Below are 13205 nucleotides of genomic sequence, written 5' to 3' on the forward strand. Positions count from 1 at the left end.
TCACACTGAAAAAAGATGACATTTTAATATTTAGAGAAATACACATTCAGAAAAGTGGAAAATAGTTGATTCCTTACAAAGAAGACAATCATAGTTCGATTTTTTGTTTTTGAAGTACCACTTAGTGTTTGGCCTCAGAACATACATTGCTGAGGTCCCAAAGTGCACTTTAAGACTTCACTTCATGTTGTCTTGTGACTCAGATCAAGGACCCATCCTCCAACAGTTTACAAAAAAAATCTCATGAGCAAAAAAACCCAGTTACAATATGACAGAAGTTCAATGTTGCTGATAACAGGAAAGCCTCTAGCTCCATACACCTCTTCATTGTTTTGATTTTTCTACTTCAAAATTGGCCAGAGCAAAGACTTTGTCTCCAGATCCTATGGAGGGAAAACAGAAAAAAAATGGTCTTTATCCCATCACCACCATCCCAGGTTAGAGAAACAATAAATTATTAGCAGGAACTGTGTTTTGGAGGAGTTAATTTTTGATACCTTAAATCAAACAAAATAGCACAAGAGTAATTTGGGGGCAAAAAGTCAAACCTACATTTTGAAAACAAAAACAATTCAAGTTTAATTGGTTTAAAAAATGGGGCTTCAACTATATTACGAGCATGCCTGAAAAGCTATGGCCAGGAAAGGAGCTGAAAGGCTGATGGCATACACCCAATTCTAACTCTCTTCTAAACCTAATGAGATCCTACCTTCCCAGGACCTTTAAGCTAGAGCCATGAGAAGATGCATTCCAGGGTAAGGCCTTAAGTTCAGCAACTTCACACACTGGCCTGGCCCTTCACACGCCTATCCCACAACCATTATCCCTGCTTCACTGGAAACATGCAAGTGGCAAAGAGGATAGACAGAATAGAGGCTCACAGTAAGCATTGCTTTCTCTCCAGTTTGAGAAGCAATTGGACAAAACTCTGGCCCAATGGAATAATTTTTAAACTACAGTTCTAGATTTAATACTGGATTGGATTGATGTGCATCATTAGTTGCATATTACATGCACATTCAGTCTTGCCACTTTGGCAGGGGGATCTGATTACAACAGTGGTGGGAGAAGATGCTTCACCCCTGTACCATTTGTCAGGATAAACTGCAGAGCTCTCAAGGCCAAGTAAGGAAAAGGCTTTTGTTTCCAGGAGTGCTGGAAGAGGACAAGAAGTTTGAGTAGAAATCGAATTTGTGTAGAAATCATGTGTAACCTAAAAATGCTGTCCCTATTTACTAGGCATAACTCTCAAGGCCTCCCCATTATGTGAGACACTTAATGGTTTAGTCCACATTAGGTTTCTTACACATTGTGCTTATTTTTCCATAGAGCAGTACATCTATTTTTTACCAGCATTATACTAGGACATCATATATTTTTAAACAGCATGGATATTTTTGTTCAGATTTTTCCTTTTATATCAGGATTAATGTAGCCATTTCTTTCCACTATTGCATGGAGATGCTGAGAAACTTTGATGTTGGGAGCATGAAAAAAAACTTACCAAGGTCACTAGAGACTCTCTCAAACTGGCTAAGGGCTGCTCCTGCATTTGCTGACAAGAAAGTTTCATCATCTGGAGTCAGCTAAACCAAAAAAAAAAAACCAAAAACCCATATATATGAACTGGACACCTTAATTGCATGAATTTTTTCACTTTGTAAAAATACATATCTGTGTATATATGAAATATTTCAGCTTGTAGGACCTGTGAATCTGACATGCTTTTAAAGTGATGGCATTAACTGACTGGTGTGAATGCAAATTAAGTGCTCTTGAAAGGCACTAGATAGAAACAATTTCTGTCTCCAGGACTGTCAACAAGGATGCCAGCCACAATGGTGTTTTTGTGATTTGGACATCTAGCCATGAGGTAATGGACATTGGTCCAAACTTATTTCACATAGGCCAATGAACGAACTAACAGCTTTCAACAATTACCTGCCTTGGCCATATTAAAACCAGTGACTTAGAGATGAGAGTCTGTTCTATTACAGTCCTGTGAATCATCTGATCACGTGCACATGTATTTTGGCTTTTATTGTATGGCACTTGGTTGCTTTGTGACATGTACCATTTAAGTAAATATAATGAACTAGTATCACAAAGTTAGAAAAGCCAGGAAATTCAGAGATAAGACTAACTTATTATTTAAGAACCCACCAAGAATGTATTCTGATTTTAAAAGCAGGACAGAAACTGATGTGTCTGATATAAGCCTTCTAAACTGTTGGTGTCAGCAATATGGCAAATTCCCGAGGGTGAAGCTTGCTGCATTCTTTTTGGACCCTGAGCTTCCTCCCTGTTTTTGTCACATCACACGCACCAACTCTCCTGGAAAAGAAGGACTGTACGAGATTCCTTTCCCAGAGTTTGGGTACCCTCTTTCTGAAGCACTCCCACGTTCTGGCTGCTTATGGAGTGGGAGACTGCACCTAGAAAATGAGCCCTTATAACAATGCTAGTCTGGAAATACCCCATTTCATTTAAAAAAAAAAAAAAAATCCAAACTTTCAAATGACAAAACCACTGCAGCTCTTTCTAACATACTGATGAGGCTACTTTATTGCACTATGCCAATAGCAAAAAATGGTGACTTGTGAAATAATTATTTAGGTGAAGAAAACAGCTGAATATACATGAGAAATAATGGAGAGGATGAGTTCCATTTAAACATTACAGACTCCTTTCCAGGCTTTAATTCTTGAAAATATAAGATATACAACAGCCACCAGGTGAAGACATCAACATTGTAAAATAATTGGAAAACTGGAGAAATTATTATAAATAATTACCTAACTTAGCTCTGCTGCATAAACAAACATGTAGCAACCTGTTCCAACACAAATGCTTTAGAGAACAGTTTTATTGGAACAGAGCTGCATGATGTTTGGCCCTTACATAGCACTTTATCACTAAAAGTGCTGTACAAACATCAAATTAATCCTCACAACCCTGTGAGGTAGGTTAATCTTAATTTTAAAAATAAGAGTGAAACGTCTTGCTCAAAATACATGGTACTAGTTGGGATTAGAATTCCAAGACTTCCTGGCCCTTATCTTCCTGTCCAAACTACTATGCCACACAGCCTCTTGTGGAAAGTGCAGTACACTTAAAGATGTACTGAAATGCATTTCAACACAATATTTTAAATTAAGAACAGATTGTAGGGATACACTTAAATTACAAATGCATTTCTTTTTAAACCAAAGCATTTCAAAATCATGTCCTCCTTCATCCTTCCTCAACCACCCAAATCCCCGTTCAGGTTTGTGTGTGTTTCCCTCAAGACTTGATGAAATCACTAGTCCTGTCTACACTATAATTTAAATCAGTACTGTAACAAATTAGCCTCTCAGAGCCAACACAGCATGATTTGAGTCCACACAAAACATGGTAATATATGGCTAGCACTTGTGGAAATTAGCCATATGTTCAGTACACTTTCTGCAATATTCTCAGACATCCCCTCTACCCATACTTATACGTAATTGGCTCCTCCCTCTCAGCTTTCTATATCTGGAACAATGTTCTACACTACAGTATGTCCACTGAGAATGTCTAAGGTCATAAATGATAGCTGCTTAAGTTCTTTTAGAATCTATTCGTATAGACATGGTTAGACAGTACAGTACATGTACAAGCAAAAACAGTTGACAAATGATTGTCCAGCTTTTCTCACAACTTTGTGGATACAGCTGTGTCACTGGTTCAAATTAATGTGCTAGAGTTGTATTTACAGTGTAGATGGGGCCTAATATAAAAATATTGTAAGGATTGAAGTTCCCTGCCTTGCTTTAGTAGTTAGTTATGTTATTAACTCTCACAGGAGAAACAGATACTTAAACTCAGACTTTGGCAGATTTAAAAAAAAAAAAATCTCCCATTTAAAATATAGTTAACTAAATCTATTCATGTAGTCTGCTAATGATTTAAGATTTTAAGTAACTTTTTTCAATTATTTCTTCCAAGCCATTTTAAGCATCAGCATCTTCTGGGAAAGTCCAGGAATAAAAATCTTTTGGAGGAAGGTACTGATTAAAATGAATACTATAACTGGGACACAAGTGTTTAAAATACTAGAGTCATGTCTTTTGCACGAGATATCCAAACCCCAGGCACTATCAAGAGAAAATAACTAATGTATTATTATCCTCAGCAGCAAAACACACCCCAAGACATTGGAAAGCTAACATGAATTTGAGATCACAAGATCAGGCATCCTCCACAATGGAAACTGCTTCCTTTTGAAAGCTAACATACATGGGGACCATTTCCTTCACAGGCTGGCAAAAGGAAAATATAACCGTTCCCCCATCCCACTAGTGATTAGAGATAAGGATTAAGAGTCAGGATTTCTGGGTTCTATTCCCAATATTTCTATACATGCAGAATGTCACGTAAAATCCCTAATTCAGTTTACTTAGCTCAGCTACATAGTGGGGATAATCCCTTCCTTTCAGGGGTGAAGTAAGACAGTGTATGGTAAGCCTTCGACATTTTCTTTCCATGGATGAGTTGTTAATTAGGGTAAGAGTAGTAATGCAGCTTGTTTTAAGCAGGTACACATTGATGTTAGTTATATGTGATGCACCCAAATGGCAATCAATAAGTCCACTTTAAATTAAGGTAGTAATCAACCATCCATAAAAGGGTTTATACAAATGCTCAGTATTGTTCTCTGTACCCTCCACAGTATACTCTTCAGGGAGGCTGGATGGCACTAAAATTTAGGTTATGTCTAAACTACAAGTTAGGGGTGTTATTCCTCTGCTCTCATCAAGCTAGTGCAAGTATAAACACCAATGTAGCCACAGTAGCGTGGGCAGTGGAGGCACGGTCAGGTTTCAGGTGGGTTTGTAGTCGGCACAGCTCAACTGCGCCTCCACTGCTGTTGCCTGCTACCACAGCTACACTGCTATTTATGCTCTTGCTAGCTCAATGAGAGCTAGTGTGAGTATGTGTATATAAGCAGAGGACTCAAATCCCCTAGCTCATAATGTAGATGTAGCCATAGGGATGTTTCTCCCAGGAAGTTGGGTTTTGTATTGCATAATATAACTGCATTCTCTCTATATATATTTAATGCACATAAAACTAAACAAATGTTTAGCAAGAAAGAACTTTAATTCCCTTCTGCTTTATAGTTCAATGAATGACAGATTATCATTGACCATATTGGTACCTTTTCTCCAAGCTTCCTGAGGGCAGTTAGGATTTCCCCCTTCTGCTGTGTGTATAGATCCTGTCCCAGTTTCCCAACCATCAGATCTCGGTCCATCTAAACAAGAAAAAATATTTTAAATGTGAAAAATATCACATGAAACTAGTAGAAAATTAACAGCTTTACCATCCCACAAGCCTACATTTTGATTCCTTTTTAAAAAGTGTTGTGAATGAATATGGCACTTGTGAAAGTGAGGGCCTAATAGAGGCACCTATGGTGTGGTAAAGAGCTGTGAAATCTTCCCCACATAGCTCCGCTAGTGCCTTTTAATCCTAACCTCAGCACGTTTGGTTATTCCAATCTTGGACCACTTCTGAACAGAGGCTGCTGTTCATGTTAAATTGTGTGGTGATATTCAGAGGACCAAAATCCACCAGAATAAGGCCACCATACTTCATTTCACTTGTGTTTTATTCAGAATTTGAATCCAAATCTCTGGATTTGGCTAATGGCCAAAGGCTAGTGCACCGTCCATTTCCTCAGTCTGAGTTCCAGAATCATTGCTCTTCTTCTGAATTTATATTTGTGATACTGGCAATGTTTCTGATGTTCAGTTTACTATTGGTTACCAGATTTTTTGTCTGTAGTAGGAAAGTGAGGGGGAGGAGAGAGGGAACACACGCAACATTTTCAGTCCCCCATGCCTAACAATGAGATAGCTATTTGAAGTTGACCAGATTCTGAAAGGCATCAGAAGGTTCTCTCTCACCACAAAATTCAAACTGACCCTTAACTTGTGGAGATTGGAAGGACAATAATCGGGCTAGAGCTAGATTCTATTTACAGGCATCTTTACCTCTGCCAGCCTTGTCCGTAACTGCCCTGGCTGTTTCTTTGCAAACATTCTAATGACTTCTGGAGTTTTAAAAGCCTGGCTGATGGCTGCTTGTATAGCCTGGAAGAAAAAGAACAAGTTAAAAGAATGAGCACAGCTAATATCAAACATCATGAAATATAGCCACAATACCCCAGATTCACAAATGCTGGACAGCACCCTGTGCCTCTGTTGATAAGAGACACTCAGCTTCTTTTTGTTTGTATAACCATGCAAAAGAGCTGGGAAGCATGTGAATACAACCCTGAAGCAGGACTTGAAAAAATCATTTGCTAGTGCTAATAGGAATCTTTCTCAAGATCACTGGTGAAAGGGGAGACAAGTTTTAAGGTTTAAATTCTGCAAAATTTAGAATTTCATTTTAAAAAATCAAGTTTTTATCTCTTATGATTGCAAAAACCTTCCAAATGTTAACTGAACATAAACTGATTCAGTGCAGTCTTCCAGAGTCAGCAGACAGGCAGGTCTAGTTCCCCTTTGCAGCTTATAGCTTTTCCAGGCATCAGCAGAGTGAAAATGATTAGACTTTGGTCAATTTTACGGCTGCTATTCAGAACCCTTTGGGCAGCAACAAAACAAACATGAATCACATACACCTCACTCTGCTGATTCTTAGGAACTAGTAATCCTCAGAAGCAGGCCCTGGACCTAGTCACTAGGGGGGAGCATCCAAAAGTACAGTCTGGAGCAGTGACAGACCTCTCCTCCACAGTTATGAGCAGAGGGAGGTATGGTTGCTGAAAACAGTGTTGGCACATCCAGCAATTCTCAATGTGGTGTTCACTTGCCTGCCCTGCCCCACAGAGCACCTGGCCTGGAGGTTGAGTCATGCTGGCTGTACATGCAGCACTGTGCCACTGAAGTCCATTGCTACTCTCACCCTGGTGCTGAGCTGCCCCTGCAAGCACTAGTAAAGGGAAAGGGCATCTGCACCTGGAGACAAGAAACTGCCTAGTACAGGGCCAGCATCAAGCAGGGCACAGGTGAAGGGAAGTCTTGGGCGGGGTGAGGGGGGTTTAAGAGGAAGCCAAGGAGGCAAGTGATGGGAACAGGGAGCCCCTGGAGGACAGGTGAGAGGGAGCAGGAGTGGAATGGAGTGTGAAAGGAGCTGACGTGAGGCAGAGCCTGGGGGATAGTGAGGGGAGTGAGGTCCAGGTCATAGGTGAGGGGGTTGGCAGAACAGCGGTATGAGCCAGGATCATAGGGGCTGGCAGATCTGGGGAAGCACAGCAGAGCATAGGGTGCCGTTTGTGGGTAAGCGGGAACAGGAACGCAGGGATGTGACAAGGCACACCAGGGCAGTGGGTCACAAAGGGGGACTATGGCTCTGGAAATAGCAGGGATAGAACTGTCAGCCTGTTAAAGATTATGGGGGTCTAGGCTGCCAAGCTGGAGGTGGGGGAGCCCCTTCCCTGTGACTTGCATCCCAAGTGAATTTTCCTCAGGCATAAGCCAAGGTACTTGCATCTGGTACAGTACTGGGAACAGAAAGTGTGTCTCAAGCAAAAGAAACCAAGAGTGATGATGCTCTTGTCCTGCTGCTGTAATAATCATGGGAGGAAGCTTTGCTGGTGAAGTCGATACAAGAAAATTTTTCCATTTAAAAACATTTTCTTTTTCAGAAACCTTCTTCTTCTAGTTCAGATCCTTAAAACTTTCCCATCAATGTACTGGAGATGGGAACAAACTCTACCCTTTGTCAACATTCCTCCTTGGCTTTTGGGCTTTTTTGCTTTATTATTTATTCTACTCCCCTTATATCGGATTAGGAGTTATAGTAGAAGTGACTCTTCTGTTTCTGTAATTGTTGACCTTCTTTGCACAACTACCGTAGCAGTTTAAATTGAAGTTCTTGTCTCCACCTCCTCCTGAAATTTCATTTAAATCATTTAAAGCTAGGAAGAAGCTGGGACAGGACAGCAGGATTGGGGCTGTGGAAAAGCTAGACAGGAGCTAGGAAACAGATCTGTTATGGGGCTTTGGGGCAGGTCGGTGACAGGGAGCTGGACTGGGGCTCCGAGGGAGCTGGAGAAGGGCAGAATTTGGAGTCAAGAAGTGGGGTCCTAGCCTATTCTTGCACCAGGCCCTCTAGGACTTTGCTATACCACTGCGGAACAGTGTCCAGAGACAGCACCTTCCCTCCCCTTTTTCAGCAGATAGATTAGGAACTTCTCACAGCGTATTGCCCTGAACCTTGCTAGTGTGGTCTCCCCCACCATTTTTCATATCAGATTCCACTTGGTAAGGTGTCTGCTATACTTTACTGCCCTGGAGATACACAACTCTGTTTCTACACATTTAATTATCCTGATTCTTAAATATAGCTTTAATTTAAAAGACCACAGATTAAATCAACATATACTCAATTAATGTGGAATATTCATAAAAAATATTTACACATAGACAAACTCATGTGTATGTGTAAAACAGACAAATACAAAGGTGTAAATATATATATGTACACAGTATATACACACACACACACCCCAACCATATACGTACATATTTTCACCTTCTGTCTCACAAACTATAGGTATGATGCATGCTACCTTTAGAAAGATACCACAGAGGAAACTTCCAAGTATGAATCATCCTTACCAGCTGCATCCCACTGAGTTCATCTACCAAAGTCATATTTCCAGACATAATCTTCTTCAGTGAGTCATTGAATTCACTTAACTGTTCTAGAGTTTCTTTTTTGGTTTCTTCATACTCATCTGCATCCAGTTCCTCTCTAAAGGAGATTCAAGAAGTCACATCAATTCATAGGATTAAACCCATAAAGACACTATATTTAATTACCTATTATATTAACAAATAGCTGAAGTATAGGCACTACCTACATTAACTATTGTGCTTGTACCAGGACTCTTGTCTAGCTCCTAGTCCATTAGCTGTATTAAGAATGAAAACTACAGCAAACAGCATTAGGACTCGATGTACATGATGAAACAACTGCTGCCAGAAGAGAAGGAAATAGGAGAATAGTGATTCTCATACTTTTATATGTCCAACATTTCATTCTCTCAAGGCTGATCCCATGAAGTTCTAGTCTTTTACTCACAAAGAAGTCTCAGCATTTTACTGTTGAAAAAACTAAGAATTCTTCACTTTCCACAAGAAAATTATTTTAACCTTAATATTGTGCTAGATGAGGTAATACAGGTTAAAATAAAAAATAAATAAATAAAGTAAAATAATACCCATATGTGGAGTGAAGGACCAAATGCCCATAGCTAGCCATAGTAAGGAAATAGCTGAGGCTTTGTACACTGGTACCATGAGGGAATGCTTGTGTAGTTCCAATGGAACTACTTTTCTAAAACATACCTGAAGCTCAGTCATACCAGGGGCTCATTTCAGGAATGAACATGAAATGGCTACCTCAAAGAAGGAGCTTGTTTATAATCATGCTATCTTAATAATAATAATTCCTTTCTCTCACCATTTGTCTATTTAGATTATAAGATGTTTGGAGAAGGGACTCTCTTACTATGTATATATGTGCAACGTCTAACATCATGGGCCACAATCACAGCTGGGACGCTAGAGGATGATACTATAATATAAATTATTATTTATTTATTTCCTTTTTCCAAAAGAGTTGTACTTCCAACCCCAAGGTTTGCCCATTTATCGACTATTTTACTTCCTCTTTTCATGCTTTGTGTGAGTTCAGAAGAGGACCAAAAATGTTTTGGGTATTGGGATAATTGACTGATGAGGAAAAAACAAAAACTATGTATAGATTGACTAAGCAACAGTTAAGGAAGGACAACGAGAGTTCTGTGGCACTTTAAAGACTAACAAATTTAATTTCAGCAGGCATAAGCTTTCGTGAGCCTCAGCTCACTTCCTCAGATGCAGTAGGCAGAAACGATACAGCAAATGGGTAACATATAGGAGGCATCATATACATATACAAGCGCATAGAGAACAATGGGGTAGGTGGATAAAAGCCGGGTACTTGAGGTCTAATGACAACCATTGAGTAGGAGGTGAGAATGGGTGATCAAAGCAATTTACCTCTTGTAATGAGAGAGCCATTCCAAATCTCTGTTTAAACCCCGTTTAAATGTGTCAAGTTTGTAGATAATTTCTAACGAAGCAGTTTCTCTTTGAAGTCTGTTTTCGGAGTTTTTTTTGGAGAAGTACAGCAACCTTCAGGTCAGCGACAGAATGCCCTGGGAGACTGAAGTGTTCTCTGACTTGTTTATGGATGTTGTTATTTTTTATGTCTGATTTGTGTCCATTTATCCTTTTGCGTGGTGATAGTCCAGTTTGGCCAATGTACATGGCAGAGGGGCATTGCTGGCACATGATGGCATATATAACATTAGTGGATGTGCAGGTGAATGAGCCCCTTATGGTGTGATTGATGTGGTTAGGACCAGTGATGCTGTCACTAAAGTCGATGTGTGGGCAGAGCTGGCAACGGGGTTTGTTGCAGGGATAGGTTCTTGGGTTGGACTTTTTGTAGGGTGTATGGTTGCTGGTGAGTATTTGCTTAAGGTTGGGAGGCTGTCTGTAAGCCAGGATGGGTCTGCCGCCCACTGCCTGAGTGAGTTAAGGAAGGGTAAACAAGCTTGCCATCTACTCCTATATAAAGGTTGTAAACACAAAGGAGGGAGACAACTGCTTACGGTGATAGAATGGAGTATTGCATTAAGAGCAATGGGATGAAATGAAGAAAAGGAAAATTTAAGCAGAAGGAACCTTCTGACAGTGAGCTGTATTAGCTTGTGGAGTGTTTCCTGAAAGAAAGTGTTAAAGCCTTATTGCTAGGAACTTTGAAAATAAGGTTGGACAAAAATAGCATAAAATTCACTGTACAGAATGTTTCTGCAGTGGCATGGAGATGGGATAGAAGTGTTTTCCATCTCTTGTTTTTTATTAAAATCTTGAGAGTTAATATTCAAAGACATCACTAGATCCATTTGATTGTATTTTCCAAGCTATGCACAAAACCAAAGTAACTATAATGAAAAATAGGGACAAATATTAAAAAATGCATGTTTTTAAAAGGGATAGTGAACAATGACATTTTGAATTCTGTGAACAGATGATGATTCCATTGTTTACAAAATAGTATGAAGTCATGCTCCACCTAAGAATTTCAAATCTCTAAGAAAGTAGCAACAAGTTTTCCTGAATTCTACAGGAAAAAATAGAGGCCATTCTTAAACATGGAAAAAGAGTAGAAAAAGTTCATTTGAATTTGTCCTGCACTGCTTAATCCAAGCATCCTGCACTGATTTAAAAACAAAGCCTCAAAGAACTGTGACAGGAATACTGAAAGGTGCAGCATTTTCTTCTGCAAGCTGTTGCTGGAAAAATATTTACATTTAAAGGGGAAAAACTGCCTTTTAATACCTGCATTCCTCCAGGTCTTGTAGCTGCTGCATTAATCTGTCCAACTGCTCTTCCAAGTTCTGTTTTAGTTTACTGGTCTCTATTGCTCCTCTTGAAGCCATTTTCAATCTTTGCATCGGAAATGCACACCTATAACACAGAACACATTTTATTGATATGCAGACATGTACCCAACTGAATTTAAAAGATGTCCTGACATGCAGGGACTCTAGACTACAATAAAGATCAATGTGCCCCAGAGAAGTGTTTCTTAAGAAATTTACCATGAACTACCTGTGATCTGCAGTGTCTTGCCTAAGGATACCCAAATTAAAATATTTTGAGAACCTAGCAATAGAGGATTTCATAGACTGGGCAGGAACAGGTGGCTCTATGGGATAACTTTTCCCTTAAAGTTGTCCACATAGTGAAGAAGTTGAACAGCCACAAATGGAAACACGACTAAAACCAAGAAGCAATTACTAAAATCCTCAGTCCCTATATTATGGAATGAAAGACATCCTTTACATATTCTTTTGGGAATTAGATAAACTAGAGAAAAATCTAGGTTTGGATGCCTGAGGCTTCCACACAACATTAACAAAACCATCATCCTTAAAAACTTACAGTGTTCCCAGTCAAACCCCCACTTCTCTAAATAATCAATCTAAGGCAAGTTATCTGGGTTATAAAAAAAAATTGTGTTCTTGGACAACTTGTTGATTGAAAGATGGTTTAGGCCCAAAAGCAGAGGTCTTAACACTTTGAACAGAGGTCAATAGCATGTTGTGATATACTTAAAAAGTAACACGAGTAACTGAAAAATATACCCAGGCATCAGTTAGGAAGTTATTAAAACACTAAAAGCAACGGGGGTGAAGGAGTACTTTGGTTGGGGTCAGGGAAAGCAAGGACTATAAATGTTATGGAGGAGGAAGAAGAAAACTAACCCCCTCCAAATGGGTGTGAGAAAATACATTTTTATCTAGCTTCCACCCCCTTTTCACTAACTGGTAAAGAAATAGCAAATACCACTAAATAACCACAACAACAATGAAAACAGTAAAAGCCAACATCACCTCTATGTCTGTCTCTATTCTCCTACCTGCTTCCCTCCACAAACCCCACAGCCCTTTATTCATACCACTGACCCTTAGCCCCCATTCACCCTTGGGCTGCCCCACCTCCCCCATCTCCACAAGACCACAGCTTTATAGTAGCCTTTTACTTGTCACCCTCACGCAGACCCACCCCTAGCCCTCAAGGCGTAAGCGCCAACCAGCCTCTTTCTCACACCCCAGTTCAGTGATAACACCAGGTCTGTTGTGTGGCAGCGACAAGTGATGACGGCTGCTCAGCTAACCCCTTCCCAACTTCCTGTAACCCTTAGAGCCCCTGTGCACCCTGACCCCACAAACAGCCCCTCATTGTAACCCCTCAGCTAGCCCCTCCCCACCCCACCCCTGCCCTCAGGGCCCAAGCGGCAGCCCCTATTCTAACCCTTCCGAGCTCCCGTACACCCCGGACCACCCTAACCCCCGAGCCCCTAGTTCACTCGCATCCCTGCCCCTGGAGACGCGGACCGGCCTCACCTAGGCGGACGCGGGCGGGGACTCGGGAGAACACCCTCACTCCATAGCCGGCCCTCAAAGCCCAGGGCGGCACCGAGAGAACTGAGCCCAGGCCGGGCCAACCACACCCACTTCCGGAAAGGGGGGGGGGCATCTCCAGGCAACGAACACATACCCACTTCCGGCTCCGGGTGGCCAATCGAAGCTCTCCTTCTTGTGT

At 40.6% G+C, this 13205-nt stretch overlaps 1 protein-coding gene across 1 annotated transcript; it reads right to left on the reverse strand.

Annotated features, from left to right (window-relative positions):
- LZIC (leucine zipper and CTNNBIP1 domain containing) lies at positions 1-13126 on the reverse strand. The gene is made up of 7 exons (XM_067567370.1): positions 13007-13126; positions 11436-11564; positions 8661-8796; positions 6024-6122; positions 5186-5281; positions 1505-1586; positions 1-383 (listed from the first exon to the last, which is right to left on the reverse strand). Exons 2-7 carry the CDS (start codon positions 11549-11551, stop codon positions 325-327), a joined length of 588 nt encoding a protein of 195 aa, XP_067423471.1. The 5' UTR covers positions 11552-11564; positions 13007-13126; the 3' UTR covers positions 1-324.
- Positions 13127-13205: the final 79 nt, after the last annotated feature.

Source organism: Emydura macquarii, unplaced genomic scaffold (assembly GCF_026122565.2).
Source record: "Emydura macquarii macquarii isolate MOO-44397 ecotype Brisbane River unplaced genomic scaffold, CSIRO-AGI_Emac_v2 contig_2768, whole genome shotgun sequence".
Taxonomy (NCBI): domain Eukaryota; kingdom Metazoa; phylum Chordata; order Testudines; family Chelidae; genus Emydura; species Emydura macquarii.

Excerpts from the sequence above, each read along its gene's own strand:
- LZIC (XM_067567370.1), bottom strand. The coding sequence starts at position 11,551 with ATGCAAAGATTGAAAATGGCTTCAAGAGGAGCAATAGAGACCAGTAAA. Across the intron at positions 8,797-11,435 it reads CAAGACCTGGAGGAATGCAG|AGAGGAACTGGATGCAGATG; the intron begins GTATTAAAAGGC and ends AATCTCCTTTAG. Across the intron at positions 5,282-6,023 it reads TACGGACAAGGCTGGCAGAG|ATGGACCGAGATCTGATGGT; the intron begins GTAAAGATGCCT and ends TTTCTTGTTTAG.